The 17,376-nt window shown below is 33.3% G+C and overlaps 1 protein-coding gene across 2 annotated transcripts in view; it reads right to left on the bottom strand.

Moving 5' to 3' along the window:
- Positions 1–14,192: 14,192 nt before the first annotated feature.
- Positions 14,193–17,376, bottom strand: part of GABRG1 (gamma-aminobutyric acid type A receptor subunit gamma1) — a 65,586-nt gene continuing 62,402 nt past the window's right edge. Inside the window, exon 9 of one of the 2 annotated variants that reach the window (XM_065878331.1) lies at positions 14,193–17,010. In XM_065878331.1, coding sequence (XP_065734403.1) covers positions 16,741–17,010 — 270 coding nt within the window. In that variant the 3' untranslated portion in view covers positions 14,193–16,740. The remainder of the gene's footprint in view (positions 17,011–17,376) is intronic. The other variant, XM_065878333.1, reaches the window with a different exon arrangement.

Genomic DNA, 17,376 nt, shown 5'->3' with positions numbered 1-17,376 from the left:
GATTAGTGATGTTGAGCATTCTTTCATGTGTTTGTTGGCAATCTATATGTCTTCTTTGTAGGAATGTCTTTTTAGGTCTTCTGCCCATTTTTGGATTGGGTTGGTTTTTTTTTAATGTAGAGCTGCATGAGATGCTTGTAAATTTTGGAGATTAATCCTTTGTCAGTTGCTTCATTTGCAAATATTTTCTCCCATTTTGAGGGTTGTCTTTTTGTCTTTTTTATGGTTTTCTTTGCTGGAGAGCTACCATACTTAATGTTTCTATGACTTGTGGTTAATTTATTTTGCTTTTAATAGAGTTAACCACATTTCTTTTATCCTTCTCCATATCAAACCATGAAAGATGGAAACACACCACATACACACACACACACACACACACACATACACACACTGTATTTAGTCAGGTTAATCCAAGTTCAAGTCTCACTCTGCTATTTACCAACAGCATGACCTGCACAGATAACTCTAGTACCAAAACCTTCAGTACCTAATTTAAAATAAAATAACTACCTCATAGGTAGACTGCAGGAATTAAATGAAATAATGCATCAAGCATTGTCACTATTTAAGCACATGTTGACAATGAATTTCCTTCCCTGACATGGATCCATTTCCTACCTTCATAGCCAGGAGTTTTTCAGATAGTAGAATTAAGGCATCCATAAAATCATTAAATAAGCTTTTCAAGATGACTGTGAATAAAATCTACTCCATAAAATTTCCTTGTGGTAGAGAAAAATTGAAGATTGAATAAGCATAGAATATTCAACTTGGAATTAATCTTTATGAATTCAGAAATACTATTTTTGCAAACCCCTTAGTACGTGTATATTCCTTCATTACTTAACTTGATTTGAAATAACTTCAATAATGGTAAAATTGCCTGAAATAAATAATGTATAAATCATTTTTTTCCAACTGTTATTTTCCTTGAAATATTAAAAGTATATTTGTGCATGTACACATTTATTGCTATAAGTTATTGAGCTAAAAATATTGTTTTAAATTGTCATATGTATGAGATATATCAAATAGCCTGTGGAAATGGAAATTTAGCTTCAGGAAAACCCTCGGGGAAGCTACATCTCACAACCTTCTTGAGTTAGTTATCATTTCAGAAGTTCTTGGCCATATGTAGCAAGTAATATTCTCTGTTAGGTATGGAACAATTAATGCTGAATTTTATATAAAATATATGTAACATATTTTATGCAATAGGCCTATAGTTTTATTTTCACATTTTAAAATATATTTTCTGGAAAAGTCAAATTGGAAGGTTTTAAAAACTTATTTCTAGTCTATTTCTTGAAATGTAAAATAATCCCTTGTTATATGTCTCTGACTCCAGTGCCTTTTTCCTTTGATTCACATTGTTGTTGGCATACCTAAAACTTTTATGTCAATCGTGCCTATTTCATGTTGCCTTGTTACTATTGTGTAATTGCACAAAGTATTCTAAAATGTCTCAATTATTTCTCTAGTTGATGTTTCATCTTCCTTACATTTACAACTTTGGTTACATTAGTTATCTTTTTTATTCTCTCTTGTTTTTTTTTTTTATAAATTTATTTATTTATTTTTGGCTGTGTTGGGTCTTCGTTTACTGTGCGAGGGCTTTCTCTAGTTGCGGTGAGCGGGTGCCACTCTTCATCGCTGTACGTGGGCCTCTCACTATCGCGGCCTCTCTTGTTGTGGAGCACAGGCTCCAGACGCGGAGGCTCAGTAGTTGTGGCTCACGGACCCAGTTGCTCCGCGGCATGTGGGATCTTCCCAGATCAGGGCCCGAACCCGTGACCCCTGCATTGGCAGGCAGACTCTTAACCACTGTGCCACCAGGGAAGCCCCTTCTCTCTTGTTTTATAAGTGATTTTTCTCTTTTATTTTTTAATTGCTTGTCTGTGTTTATCAATTCATGTCATGTTTATCAATCTTTAATTTTTCTTTACTATTATTCATTTTCTGGTTTTCCTGCATTTGTTGTATTGTTTAATTGAATTTTTATTCAATCCATTTCCTTTTTTTTCTAATTGATGGTAACATTAAATACTGTCCATTTACCTGAAAAACTTTATACATTTGTTGTATTGTAATCAAGGTATAATTATGACTCTTCTCTTTTGAATCATTATTTCAATGATTCTTTCAAATAATAGTTATTAATTTTGTCTTATCTGGTAGCTATTTTGGCCCCTCACTAACTGAAGCTACAACTTAGAGGACGATCTATTAATCAATTAATAAATATGTGTGTATATACTTATGAAAGTTACTGCTTATAATAAGTGTTACAAAATGAATAATGGGCCTCAGATCAATCATATATAGAGAATAGAGAATAACGAAGGGGGTCTCACATTTACAGAGTAGTCAGAGGATTCTTCTTTTAGATTACACTTAAGCTTAGATCTACAATACAAGAATGGGCCAAGAAAGCAAACTGTAGGGAGAAGAATAATCTAAGCAAAAATAAAAAATTATGCCAAGGTTCTTTGTTGTGAACACCCAGGGTCTTTGAAATGGCACTAGATAAAGTTGTAGATGTTGGCAAGGCCAGATACCATAGAAATTTCTAGATAATAAGTAATTGAATTAAGTCCTACCTTTTAATTGGAGGAAAGTCAAAAATCACATCATAAAACAAACAAACAGGGCTTCCCTGGTGGCGCAGTTGTTGAGAGTCCGCCTGCCGATTCAGGGGACACGGGTTCGTGCCCCGGTCCGGGAAGATCCCTCATGCAGCGGAGCGGCTAGGTCCGTGAGCCGTGGCCGCTGAGCCTGCGCGTCCGGAGCCTGTGCTCCGCAATGGGAGAGGCCACAATAGTGAGAGGCCCACGAACCGCAAAACAAACAAACAAACAAATCATGTATGCTGGGAAGTGTTGTTGCAACCTTTTCTTGAAAACACAATCTACTGTGGAATTGGTTCAGTAAATAATGGAACTCTGGAAATATGATTTGATTCATATGCTTTCAAAGAGCCAGTCACATCTTTACTTCATTGAATGTATCGTTTTAGATTAAATGCTACTTTAACTTTCATCTTGATAGTTTAAGGAAAGCAAGTCATGGTTGAAAACTACACCATTATAAAGCCCATTAAGAAACATACATTTTCCATAATAGTAGAAAGAGCATTTCAATTTATCAGCTTTCTCTATGATGAATCAAAAAATGAATCAGCTTTACACTAGGAAGTCAGCTCAGCTCAATAAACTAATCAATGAACTAAGGCTTGAGCATATGGTATACACACTCTACTCCCCTCAAGATATTTTAAGCTCATCAAAATAGTCCAAACCAGATGCAGATCCAAATTTTTTTTTTAATGCAACAGTAAAATCTATCCCAGAAATGATTTTTTTACACACTTTTTGGAAGATTTTACAATATATTCTCATGCATTCTTGAACGTCTATTTTCCTCACTGTTCAACCAATCAATCAGAATATAATGGAAAGTAACTGTAAAAATTGAGGAAACCTGTAATACAATTGGCTTTTCATAATTATGTATTTATTGGCAAAGGTTAGGAAAGTGATAAAAACATTCAAATATAACTTACATGTAGATTGATACCAATGCATTCTTCTTGTAGCATATGCTCAGCATCATAGAATATGGAATAGAGGGGTTGTGAGATTCACATTCATCTAGGCATACATGCCTGTCAATAATAATTTGCGGCAGGCAAGTCACCATGCTAAGTGTTTTCCTCCCTTTTCTTCCTTTAATGCTTGTGATAAGCTTGTATGGTGTCTAAAAGAATAGAGGGTTTTTGGCTTTTTTAATCCATAATGACAAGAAATTCTGGGATAAGCAGTCTAAGGCTTACGTGGCAACTCATCAGTGGTATAACGATCTCTATTTTTTTCTATACATCAACTTTTGCACTTCCAGGTTTTTTGTCTGAATGCCAAGAGGAAAAAGGGGAAGGCCAAACGCTGACAGGCCTAAGGGCTGATTGCAGACACTAGTCTATTTCTTAAGAAGAAAAAGAAAATCTTGCTAGAAGGAACACCCAGGCACTTTCTTACATATAATTAATGAGAACTGGATCACATGGTCACCCTTAAATTATAGGAAAGTATGGGAAAACACATATTTATTTTCTTTATTTTCCTCTATAGTAGAGAAAGCCTAAGGGAAAGATAGGGTTTTGGAATATTTTTTTATTGAAGTATAGTTGATTTACAGTGCTGTGTTAGTTACAGGTGTACAGGAAAGAGATTCAATTATATATATACATATATATATTATTTTTCAGATCCTTTTCCAATGTAGATTATTGCAAGATATTGAATATAGTTCCCTGGGCTATACAGTAGGTCCTTGTTGTTTATCTATTTCATATATACTAGTGTGTATATGTTAATCCCAAACTATGACTAACATGCAGATTGATACCAATGCATTCTTCTTCTAGGATATGCTCAGCATCATAACTTCTGTATATCTATCTATTTATCCCTCCCCCCTTCCCCATGAATTTGGTAACCATAAATTTGTTTTCTACATCTGTGAGTCTATTTCTGTTTTGTAAATGAGTTCATTTGTATCATTTTTTATATTCCACATATAAGTAATGTCCTGTGATATTTGTCTTTCTCTGGAATATATTTTTTGGCACTCACTTTATAGTGTCTGCTGTACATTCTATAGAATCAGTACATTTATTATCATCCATGTTTTATGGTTGAGATGAGTGTGGCTCAACCCTTGAAGGGGTTAAGCAGTTTTCACAGTGCCACGTGGTCAGTAACTAGTGGATCTAGGCTACAAACTGTGCATCTGAATTCAGAATCACATTTTCATCTGCTATATAAAGTTGCTTCCTATTACAGTCCTGGAGCAAAAAGTCATTATTTCAAGAAATCTCCCTTTCATAAGCCTTACCCCTCACGTAAACATCAAGGGAAGATATTAACAATTTTGGAGCATCTGCCAGACACCAAGTATTTCCATAAATGTTATCTTTATGAAATCCTTTGAATTATATGTTACCTCCAATTTTTAGATTAAAAAAAACACCAAAGCTTATAAATTTAAGTAATTTGTCCATGGCCACACAGAAGTAAGGGAGGGCTAGGATTTGATTCCAATTCTGCATAATTTCAAAGCTGTTTCTCTTTCTTACTACACAATAAGGTTTTAATTTTCCTAAATATAAATGACTATTGCTGATACTACTCATCTATATCTAGTCTGCAAAGAAGATTGGGGAAGTAATTTAACTTCTGTATATCTATCTATCTTCTATAGATAGATATATAGACATATATTTAATTGTGGTTAAAAAACAATTTATTATCTTAACCTGTACAGTTCAGTTGTGTTAACTATATATACATTGCTGTGCAGCAGCTCTCTAGAAGTTTTTCATTTAGCAAAACTGAAACTCGGGACTTCCCTGGTGGTCCAGTGGTTAAGACTTTGCCTTCCAATGCAGGGGTGCAGGTTCGCTCCCTGGTCAGGGAGCTAAGATCCCACATGCCTCGCAGCCAAAAAACCAAAAAACATAACACAGAAGCAATATTGTAACAAATTCAATAAATACTTTCAAAAAATAGTCCACATCAAAAAAAAAAAATCTGAAAAAAAACCCCCAAAACTGAAACTCTATATCCATTGAACAGCTCCCAATTTCTCCCTTCCCCAAGCCCTTCGCAAGTGCCATTCTACTTTCTGTTTCTATGAATTTCACTGCTTTAGATAACTCACAAAGGGGAATCTGCAGTACAGGTACACCCCACTTTTCAAAAGTGGCACTTTATGCCACTTAAGTTTTATGGAAAGTGGCACTTTATGCCACTTAAGTTTTATGGAAAGACCTATGTTGGTACCTGATTTTTCTAACTGAAATAAATCCTAAGAGGATTTTTGCTTTTACAAAAAAAAAAAAAAAAAGTGAAAAGTGAAAACAGTGTTCAGCATTTGTTTTGCAATAAGCTTTTATAGAGGCAGTGCACAGCCTGAGCAGCAAGAATGGCACCACCAAGCGCCTTCTCCAGGAACTACACAACATCTTAGCATCAATCTGCCATAGCTTTCAACTTTGTGAGCATATGTACTTTATTTCTATTTATTGTGGGCATCTGTTAGCAAGGTGTGTCCTAAGGTAATTGCTTCTTCGCTTTACATGGTTTAGGCTTAGAAAAGGTTTCATAGGAATGCACTTATTTCACTTAGTGTATCGTCCCAAGTTTTATCCATGTTGCAGCATGTGGCAAAATTTTCTTCTTTTTAAAAGCTGAATAATATTCCATTGTATGTATATACCATATTTTCTTTATCCATTCATTTGTTGATAGCTGTTGGGTTGCTTCTACCTTTTGGCTATTGCAATAATGCTGCAATGAACATGTGTGTGCAACTATCCCTTCAAGATGCTCCTTTCAATTCTTTGGGATATATATAGGATTGCTGAATCATTGTAGAAGTAATTTTAATTAATAAAAGGATTTAAAATATGAAATCTGTATATTCCATTTGGAGATTGCCCTTTTTTTCCTTCACCCTTTATCCCTGCAGTCTCATGCTAGGACAATTAATATTTGGCCTTTGACTTCTCAGTTATATATTAATATAAATAATCTTGTTTCTCTAGTTCATCAGTATGTGGATCCTGTATGCATAGAGAGGCAATTTGTAGAGTGATGTAGAGAACAGGTCTCAGGCTGGCATGCTGGGGTTTAATCCCAGGTATGCTATTCACTTTCTCTGTGTCCTTGAGGAAGTATATCAGACACTCTGTGCCTCAGCTTCTCTGTGTAAATTGCAAATAAAATAGTAACTACTTCTTAGGGATGTTGTAAGAATTAAACTAGTTATTATGAATAAAGTTCTTAGGATAATGCCAAGTATATATTATGTACTGGCTAAAGTTACTTTTTCTTATTTTTATATTATATTTTACCTCCGACTCTTTTTTTTTTTTTATTCTCAGAAGCCATTCCCTCTCACAATTCCTCATAGAAAAACATGGCTCATTCTCACTATACTTAGTTTAGTGTGTCAACTGCAATTTCCTGTATTACAGTTATTTGTCAAAGGTGGTTAAATCAGAATTGAGCTATGGTGTGTTTGTGTATCGCAGATGTTCAATTGCAGACCAGTCAATACCATCAATACATTTTAAAGTTTCACCCTCATGTACAATTGAATTTTTGTAAATAGTTCTAGGTACATAGTGAAAGCTCAGCATGTACTATTACACTTTAGTTTATAATAATTATTGAAGTCAGAAACTATGTCATATTCATTGTTGTAATCCTAGCAAAAAAGAAAGAGCTAGAAAGACCTGGATCTTGTCTTTCCTGGTCCTGCTTCTCTTCTTCCATTCAAATTATCAATAAAAAGAGGTGTATAATAGAGACAAAGGAAAAGAAAAACACACTAACTGGAATTTTGGTAACAAATGTCAAATAAAAAAAAATCTGTAAATTAGCCCTTTGCTCTTGGAACGAACATATACGTAAAACTTTACTGCACTAATGTGCACCAAATAAAACCTGCCTGTATCAGAGAAAATAGAGCTGGAGGGACAGAGAAGCTTTTCTGATGCATAGGTCAACTTTGCCAAGGCATCCTGATCCAGCCATGGCTGGTGACTGTGCGGTGAGAGGCCCAGAGCTCCGAGTTGCCAGGAGATGCCTCTAGCTCTGTTTTTCCAGGCAGAGAGAAAGTAATTATGTGACCATAAAGGTCATTAACTGTAATCAGTTCTAAATCTCTCAGTAGTGCCCTCAAACATTGTTCTGGGTGTTTTCCCTTTTCCCCTCCAAATATCTCCAGTCTTCTGCCCTCTGCTCTGTGTCCCAGAAAACTGACCTGTATGGATCAAATCAAGTGCCCCTTTGCTCTCGGCTCCCAGTTAAATTTTGCCACTGAGGAGCACTAGCAGAAGATTGGAGGGAAGAAGGGAAATGATGTCACTGAGGTATTTATTCCACAGGATCCTCCGACAAGGTTGCCACAAGTTGCCAGCATCTGTCAAATGTCCTTTTGCCCACAGTTATTTCTTTCTTGCTCCCTGCAACTACTCCCTCCCCTCTGATCCTTTGGCACCAGCTCTTCCTTCTGGAATTAGTTTCAGGATTCTGGAAGATGCTTCTAGGCATTCCTAACTCTTTCCCATACTTTTTTTAAAGCGTCCTTTTGTTAAACCCTCCTCAAGTTACACAGTTCAACTATCCCATCATTCTCCTTCTGGGACCATGACTGAAAAACACATCAAAACACTCTGAGTTAAGAGTACATGTTCTCACCTTTCTTACTCATCCTTGAGAAGACAAAGTCAGGAAAGATAGGAGGGATTATGCACGCAGTACAAATGGCTCTAGTTCTTTTATAATATATCTTAAAATCCAGAGTTTACTTAATAAACAGAATTTATAAACAAACGACTGAACTTGATGTGTGTCACGTTGTCTGGGTCACCCAAGCTCACGGTTTCTAGTTTGCCAAACGGAATGTTTACTATTGGTCCCTCATATGGCACAGGCTTTGCTACTCATCAGCTGAGATCATTAATTTTAAAATGTGTGGTAAAAGGATACGCTAATATTAATTATTAATATCAATGCAAAGTGAGGCTTTCACAATTTTGAAATTTTATTATAAGAGTAATCTTTTAAAATGACAAGCCATAATGAAGAATTGAAATTTTAGCACAATAATTTAAAAGGTTTAAAGCTAAAAAAGTGAAAAAAGTAAAAATCTAAATCTTAGTATGAACATAAACAATTTTTAGTAGTGTACTTGAATCAATATTCAGAAATTTGATTTATGGTAAATGTTGAATGTATCATTACTAAAGTTACCTATTATATAGTATTATCTTAAAGATGTTTTCCTATTTTATTGAGCATAAAAATTTTAGCAAACTAAGTTTTGTGACTATTGGAATTGTAAATTTTAATTATTGAAGTGCACACCCTGAAATGCAGAGAGAAAGCTCATGAGTACTGTGTAAAGTGAACTAAATATTTATTCCAATGAAATTATTCAGAAAAAGCTGTTTGGATTTTAATACTGTGAAAAATGTTAAAAGCAAGATAGTATACTGACACAAACAATTTTAATGAGAAAACATACTTTATGCTGTCTCAAGGGGGAAAATATTAAAATTACTTTAGCAGTTGCATTTATCACTTTTCTTTTACTTAAAGCATCTTGTGTCAATTTTAGTGGTAACAGCAACCTTCTCTCTAGATTAGTCTACTTTATCTACTTCAAAAAACATTGAAATAATTATGAAGCCTGAATTTTCATTAATGAAACAGATTCACAACAGTTTTTTTTAGCAAATTTAAAAAAGGAGAACATAGCTTTGATTAATGTTTCTTTGAGAGGAATTGAGACTATAAAGTACAGTGGAGAGCAATTAACTGTATTATTATTTAAAAATTAAGAAAATGCATTTTAAAAAATGTGGTGCCTTTTTAAATAGCACAATAAAGTTATTCCAAAACAGGGGTTGGCAAACGTTTTCTGTAAAATGACAGAGGATAAATATTTAGGCTTTAAGGACCACTTGATTTTTGTTGTACCTACTCAACTGTGCTGATACAGTGCAAAAGCAGCCGCAGACAATATGTAAATAAAGGGGTATGGCTGTGAGCCAGTTACTATTGCTGTGGCTCTAGTGTGCCACTCCATTTTCTAAAAAGTAAACACAGTCGTAGCTCATTGTACTGTGCTTTGCTTTATTGTGCTTTGCAGATATTGTATTTTTTACAAATTAAAAGTCTGTGGCAGCCCTGGATCGAACAAGTCTGTTGGTGCCATTTTTTTCCAACAGCATTTGCTCATTTCCTGTTTCTGTGTCACATTTTGTTAATTCTCTCAATATTTTGAAACTTTTCATTATTTTTATATTTGTTATGGTAATCTGTGATCAGTGATCTTTGATGTTACTGTTATAATTTTTTGGGTGGTCACAAACCATGTCCATATAAGACAGCAAACTTGACTGGTGAAATGACAACAAAGAATTGAGGATATTACATAACCTTTGTTGATAGAGCAGAGACAGGGTTTGAGAGGATTAACTCCAATTTTGAAAGGAGGTCTACTGTGGGTAAAATGCTATCAAACAGCATTCCCTATTACAGAGGTATAATTCTTGAAAAGAAGAGTCAATCAATGAGGAGAACTCCGTTTTTTTGTCTTACTTAAGAAATTGCCACAGACACCCAACCTTTAGCAAACACCCCCCAGATCAGTCAGCAGTCATCAATATCTAGGCAAGGCTCTCCACCAGTAAAAAGATTATGACTTGCTGAAGGCTCAGATGATGGTTAGCATTTTTCAGCTATATTTAAAAATTAAGGTATGTAAGTTTTTTAGAAATAAAACTATTGTACACTTAATTGACTACAGTATAAACACTATAATAACTTCAGTATTGGGAAACCAAAAAATTTATGTGGCTCGCTTTATTGCGATATTCACTTTATTGCAGTAGTGTAGAACTGAACCCACAATATCTCTGAGGCATGCCTGGTAGTCTGTATTATATTTGATTGGGTATCAGGAGTAATTTTTAAGAACTCTTATAGTACCTGTTTAAAATATATCAGCGGACATTGATTCCACACAGGAAATAACAAGGAGATAACAAAGAATACACTCTTACTGAATAATATAGGGTTTCTGTGCTTCAAACAGAATTGAGTAGGATGCTTTTTAAGTCTAAACACCTCTTCTGTGAAGGAAACTTGTTCTAGTTTTGGAATATGAACAATCACATTGTCATCAGAATAGTTACTTGTAACTGAAAGAGAAGTGTATGTATAACTAGAGGTACCTGTATTTAATTTCAGGCTACAGGTATACAAGCTTGGAGCATGTATCTAATATACTGAGCCTCAGTTTTTCCATCTGTTACATAGAGCTCATTCGTTTGAAGTCTAAGTTATTAATATAGAATGCACTTAAAGTTCTAGACACATGGTAAGTGCTCAAGAAACACTAAAACCTCCTTCATCTTATTCAGCTTTTTGTTTTTTTTTAATAAAAACAGCATTGAACCTGAAGGAAGAATCACAAACTTTCCTTTTTTTTAAAGTACTGTATTTTAGTGGCAGAGAATTTTCCTTCACTGTTTGCTCAAATGAAATAATACATTTTCATAAAACAAGGTATTTGGAATGACCTGAGTATTAATCCTCACTAATATATATTTTTCTTATTGATTCACCTGGGGAATACTATCTGGCAGTTCCGATTAGGATGAAATCACAAGTTAGAATAATCCAGATTCATTGTCTTGGTAGTGAAAATCATGCATAAATATTAACTATCTTTGCTTAACCTTTTAATTCATTCAGTTTAATTCATTTTCAGAACTCTGTGTCAAAGAGAACTCTTAAATTTATTTTCTTAATTAGAAAAATGTGAAATAACATTGATCATAAATTAACTTCAATGCTAAAATCATGATTACATACTCTAAAACTAAAAAAGGGACATATCTATATGAAAACTATAAAAAAGACACATTTTAAGAGAATGTAACTATTTCATAACGTTACTGAATTTATTTTGTATTTAGAATCATTAAAGGACATAATACATTGATAAATTGAGATAACTTTGCCACACACAAAATGCTCCCCAAAATGATGAAGCAGAAGCCACTACAGTCACAAGCCACAAAACTTTATTATACGATGTGACTACATACACTTTATGGACACAAATAACTCTTATTACAGTGGTTTACCGAGATCCAAACTATTTCTATTTAGGTCAATTATATCTTAAAAGTCCTTTAATTAGCTCTTTCCAGCCTAACTGCATTACAGGCTCATCTTAACTATTCCCAGACTCAAAGCTTCCAGGTACATATTTCATTGTCCAAAAATAACTTAATTTATTTTGAGACAAATATTTCAGAAATTGTTTGAGAATCAGAATCCTGGATTTGTCTGGTCACACAGCAGCCTATTTCTATTCACAGTTCTCCCTTCCTCTCTTTGTCCAAATACATTGTTTTTTTTTCTTAGTTAGAAAGAAAGAAGAGAAAGTTATTTGAAGAGAAAGCCCTTTTCATGAGGAACAGATTCTCACAAAATAATAATAATCTGGACAGATTATACTTCAGGAGATTATTCTTTTTTTCATCCCTAATGTGGGAAACATAGATCAGTAAGAAAAATAAGCATTTGATTAAAATGTTAAAAGTAACAGCTAACAAGATTGTAATACATCCAGAATTTCCTTGCAGTGTTTTAGTGTTCATTTACACCCAAGTACCTACTATGCAATACAGGATCCCCTCTCTTCTTACACACAACATGTCACTCAGTTGCCTGTTAATCACAGCTTCATGTTTGCCATTTTTCCTTTTTTATTCAGGATCTGTCTTTCCCCCTTCTCCATTGAACTTCAATCACCTGCGTACTGACCTTCATTCTTTCTCACCTCATGTATTACAGTAGCTTCCTAACTGGCTTTCCTTACTCCAAACATCACACACCAATAAATGAAACTCTTGCGATATTAATAATGGTGCTTCTGTACTCATGTATCTTTGTGAACTCTTCAAGAATTGATATCACTCAGCCCTCTGAAGTTCATATTCTTGCCTCTCTACCATAGGGCTAGACTTATCTTTCTAGCCTCATCTTTGCTTCCCTATATGAATCTTAACCTTCAATTGAAATGGAACTTTTATTTGTGCCCATGCTTCTGTTTCTTTATTCAAGCTGTTTACTCAACTGCAAAATGTATTCTCTGTTAACCTCGCCTATTGACATATTGAATTCTCAAGCTCCCATCTCTAAGCCTATATTCTCCAAGAAACTTTCCCAGAGTTATCCTCCATCCCTTAAATTGTATAACTAGTCTTCTGATTATATTATAATCTCCTCCAGAGTTCATTTTTATATTCCCTATTGTATCTAAGTCAGCACTTTATATATAAGAAGTGCTGCATAAATATTTGAATTAGGTTATGTCATTTCCAAAATGCACAAGCAAAAAAAGATAGAACTGACCTTACATTGACTACAGCAATGTGGTCAACAGGGTCTGGAAACTCCATTTGGAATGTTTTGATAGAGGCTTGGTAATGGTTTCTGTGACTTTACAGTGCTCTGTCAAGGGCTCGCTAGCAGTAAAAAACAATGACCAACAGAAACATAATACCAAGTATGTCTAGACTTCATTTGGTGTGACATTGAGGAGTTAAATAAATTTGATGATATAAAGAAAAATAGCTTGGTCAGAAATTATTTTCAAAATGTTTTTGGTGGGACATATGCTAAATTATTGAATGTCTAAGTGATCACTTAAACTCCAGCGCTAAGATCAATGAAATAATTGTGAATGGTATCTTGCTGAATTTTGCAAGAGTGAAAATAGACACTGGTATAAAACTGATAATTTTGTACATATATTTATTCATTTATTATATATCTAATCAATTTTTGGTTATTAATTTAAATTTTAAACTCAAAAAAATCATCCTGTCTAAATCTCTTGTGTAATCAAAGTACGAGATGCATTTCTTCACAACACCTTGACTTGGAATACAATTTCACATCTTACAATTATGGGCCCTTGATGTGAGAATACTGTCAATCATTCTTTTTGATGCTGAATCATTGGAAAGAATGCAACTCTCAATATTGATCTTGTTCTTAAACTGAAATATAAGATATTTTATGATTAAATTTGATGTCAGAATATGGGAACACACTAAAGGGGAAAAAAAACCCTGGTGATTATTTGTATATTTACCCACATTTATTGTACTTTAACCTAAAGTTAATGTTTTCAAAACTCCTTAATGAAATCTATATCTTTAAAATAAAATGTAGCCAATGAATTATCTAATTTCTGCTTACATTAACACTTTATATTTAGTTAGATTTATTCTTTAATTTTGCCCTTTCCCTACTGAATTCTCAGGAAATCTAAGTTTTTTTTTTTTTTTTCCAGAAACTACTTGGCCTTTTAGGAATTGATTTCAATTGAGTTTATCCATGCAATTCAAGAATAGATAAAATATTATCATGCAATTGTAAACCCAAGAGAATAAAATCATGCTAGTCACAGTTTCCCTTCTTGATACTTCTAGATCCTGGTCACATATTTAGAGGATGGCTCGATGTGAATGAACACTTTTCCAAATTATTCTAAGTCCCTCTGCTCTAATTATCTCTCCCCTCATCTATATCCACTTTTTTGGTCTATATTAGTGTTAAAAACATTTAAATCAGTCAGGAAACACAAGTACCAGTGAATCCAATAAAATTAAGATATAACTCACCTGGAGAAAGAGGAGGATTTTTTAAAAATTATTTCTCAAGATGATAAAACTAATACTTGAAAGAAGAGAGAAACAGGGATTAGACTGCATACCCTTTGAAAGTAAGCTCTATTTGATTTCTTGTAAAAATAATCTAACTGCATTTTCACCTTTTCATTCTCATTTTTAGAAATAATAAGATTTTTACACACTTCCCTTTCTGATCTGCTTGTTTAAACAGAACTGCTCAAAATGCCACTGGCTTTGAAAACAAAGCACTAGTTTTGATGATATATACAATGAATGTATATAGAAAAGCATCTGTCATATTTTTATCATCATATCACATTTTATTTCCACTTGTAAATACTGTCAACATTTAAAGCCAAGTTAATGGAACACCAGTGAGAAAATCAAACCTACTAATATTAAGCATTTTTAAGAATTTTAAAATAGGGTCATGCTGATAGACTTGAAAGAATCCCAGAATTAAAATTGCCCCCATGGTAATGAGAAGGCTATAGCTTAAAGCATGGAAATAGCCATGATACATTTTAGTGAAATGATTTATTCTTCGTTGGTACTTCATTTTTCATTTATCTTTAAATGAATGCTTACGTTAAGAATATCCATCAATACTCAATGTTATAACAATGAATGCATGAGCACTTTGTAAGTGAATATATACATGGCCAAAGTTTAATTTGGCTCTCCATTCAGAAAAAAACAGTGTCGGTGGATATTTGGGCAATATCATTTAATTGATGCTTACGTTTTTCCAAGATTTATAAACAAAGTAAAAAAGTTCATATGTAGGTGGTGGATACCCAATGAAACATATTTAGATTAAAAAAAACAAAACACTATATATTCTAAAATCATAAGTATAACCATGCCAGAGCATACACATGTATTCACTATCCACATGGTGTCAGGAGCACAGGTGATAGCTTCCTCCACATACCATAAGATAGGCCTTGATCACAAAATTATTCATCCTGATAGTTGCTCTTGACAATGGAAACAATTTTTAAAGGCTATCTTCAAGATCACTCTGGTGATTTTACAGATAATTAGGTAATGGTGAATGAATAGGGAGTTCTTATAAATAGTTGATATGCCCAAGTAGTTACATGAATAGATTATTAAAGCCTAAATTTATCTCGCCTCTTAACAAAACAGACATTTTGGAAACTATTAAGCAACAGGCTTTAAACTATAGTAAGACTATTTTTGTTCCTCTCAGAATTGAGAGAGCTCCACACACTCATGTTCATTAGAGGTGCCTCTAATAGAACTCCACCTTTAACATGATTTTTGTGCCTGCTCACATCTTTTAAAAAAAGAGAATATCATTAAAATTGATAACAAAGTCGTAAAGCTGACCAAGTCCAAATTTAGGAACTGGGAAAGGCAATATAGAACACAAGCCTAAGACTGTGTTTCTAGAACATTTCTGGTCTGAAAAATGTTAATAGCACGTAATTAAGACCATATCCTCAATATGCATTTCAAATCAATTTGCTAGATAATAATTCTTTAGCCACAATGAGCAAATAGAAGCCCTGTTCCTCAATGCTTTTGGTTAATTTAAGGAATGTAACATTTTTGTAGAGGGTTAAGAAAAAGTCAGTTCTTTCTGTATTTAATTTCAGGGTCGGTAGATCTAAACACTTCAGTGTTAATCTCTTCATTCTTCATAAATGCTATGCGGCAGAGAATAAAATGGTTAAATGTAATATTCTTCATTTTTTTTCGCCTTGTATTTAAATTACTTTGATGGTTTCCATCTTAGTTTGTAAATCACCAAACCTAAATATAACTGGAGTTTTATTTAATGTTTCATTAGGAAATGAATTGGATCAAAGATAAGGTAAAAGGGCCTTTTCTTTTTTAAATAATAAAAAAATTAAAAATAAATTAATTTGTTTTTGGGAGTAAAGTTTCTTGGAAGTCAATCCAATGAAATCATTGTTTTCATACGTTTCATATGTTTTCAACTAACTCTATTCCAAACAGAGCATAAAAATAAAAAGCAAAAAAAAAAAATCAAATTAACAATATTTTCTAGGCAAAAACATATTACATAAATATTAGGCATTAGATTAAGCTACCATTACAAACGATAGGTTATGTTTAAATAAAATATATATTAAAATTATTCCATCTTTGAAATATGAATTACAGAACTTATAAATTCAAAATCATAATAGGATATATGTAAAAATAAAGAAAATTAAAGTACAAATATATAATACTATTTTAATATACTGAATTTTGCAACTAATCTGTTTTATATATATTAATCTGAAAGCTGCTACTTTATTTACCCGAGAAAGCTGTAAAATAGTTAAAATAACTATTCACATTTTAACCATTGGTTTCTCTGCATTTTAAAGTTAAACTTCATGTTACTGAAGGACAGTCGATTATATTGGATTTAGTCAGACTTCTTATGAGTTTTGCCTAGTAAGTAGAATTTATAAGTAAAGATAGCCAACCCAGTAAACCAGATTGAACAAGGCAAAAGCTGTTGGGAAAAATATTCGAGAATAGGAATCAATTTTGGCAATGCGTATATGTATCCTCCCTTCCCTCCACGATCCTCTTCTGCAGTCTTCAAAGCAACAGAAGAAGCTGGCACAATCTTTTCCCTCCAAGCACTGGTACCCATAATCATCTTCTCCTTGCGGCAGAGAAAGGCTATTCATTGGAATGAGAGTAGATCCTGGATGAAGTCCAGAGGACATCTGAGTAAAATAATAAATGAGTTTTGAGGAAAAAAATCATAAAAAAGATCAATTTGTCCCCTCAAGGCAAACTCTGAGAGACTGACATGCAGTAAAAATAATCTTATTTTCCAAAAATCAAATGAATACCCAATTTAACATGTTTTTAGATTATAATTTACCTTGTAGCACATAAAAATATTATTTTACATTCCAAAGATTTTGCAGGGAAAAAAACACTCAAAATTAAACATATTTTATAACTTTAGAAAGTTGTTCTACTGAATTATTGTTAACCATGAATCTAATTCTAAAATGAGAATAAACTATATTTTTCTATGATATTTTACAGTAAAACATTTACAATGCTATAAACATGTGTTTGTT

This window comes from Phocoena phocoena, chromosome 5 (assembly GCF_963924675.1).
Source record: "Phocoena phocoena chromosome 5, mPhoPho1.1, whole genome shotgun sequence".
In the NCBI taxonomy this organism is placed as follows: domain Eukaryota; kingdom Metazoa; phylum Chordata; class Mammalia; order Artiodactyla; family Phocoenidae; genus Phocoena; species Phocoena phocoena.
This window is presented reverse-complemented; position numbering and strand designations above follow the sequence as displayed.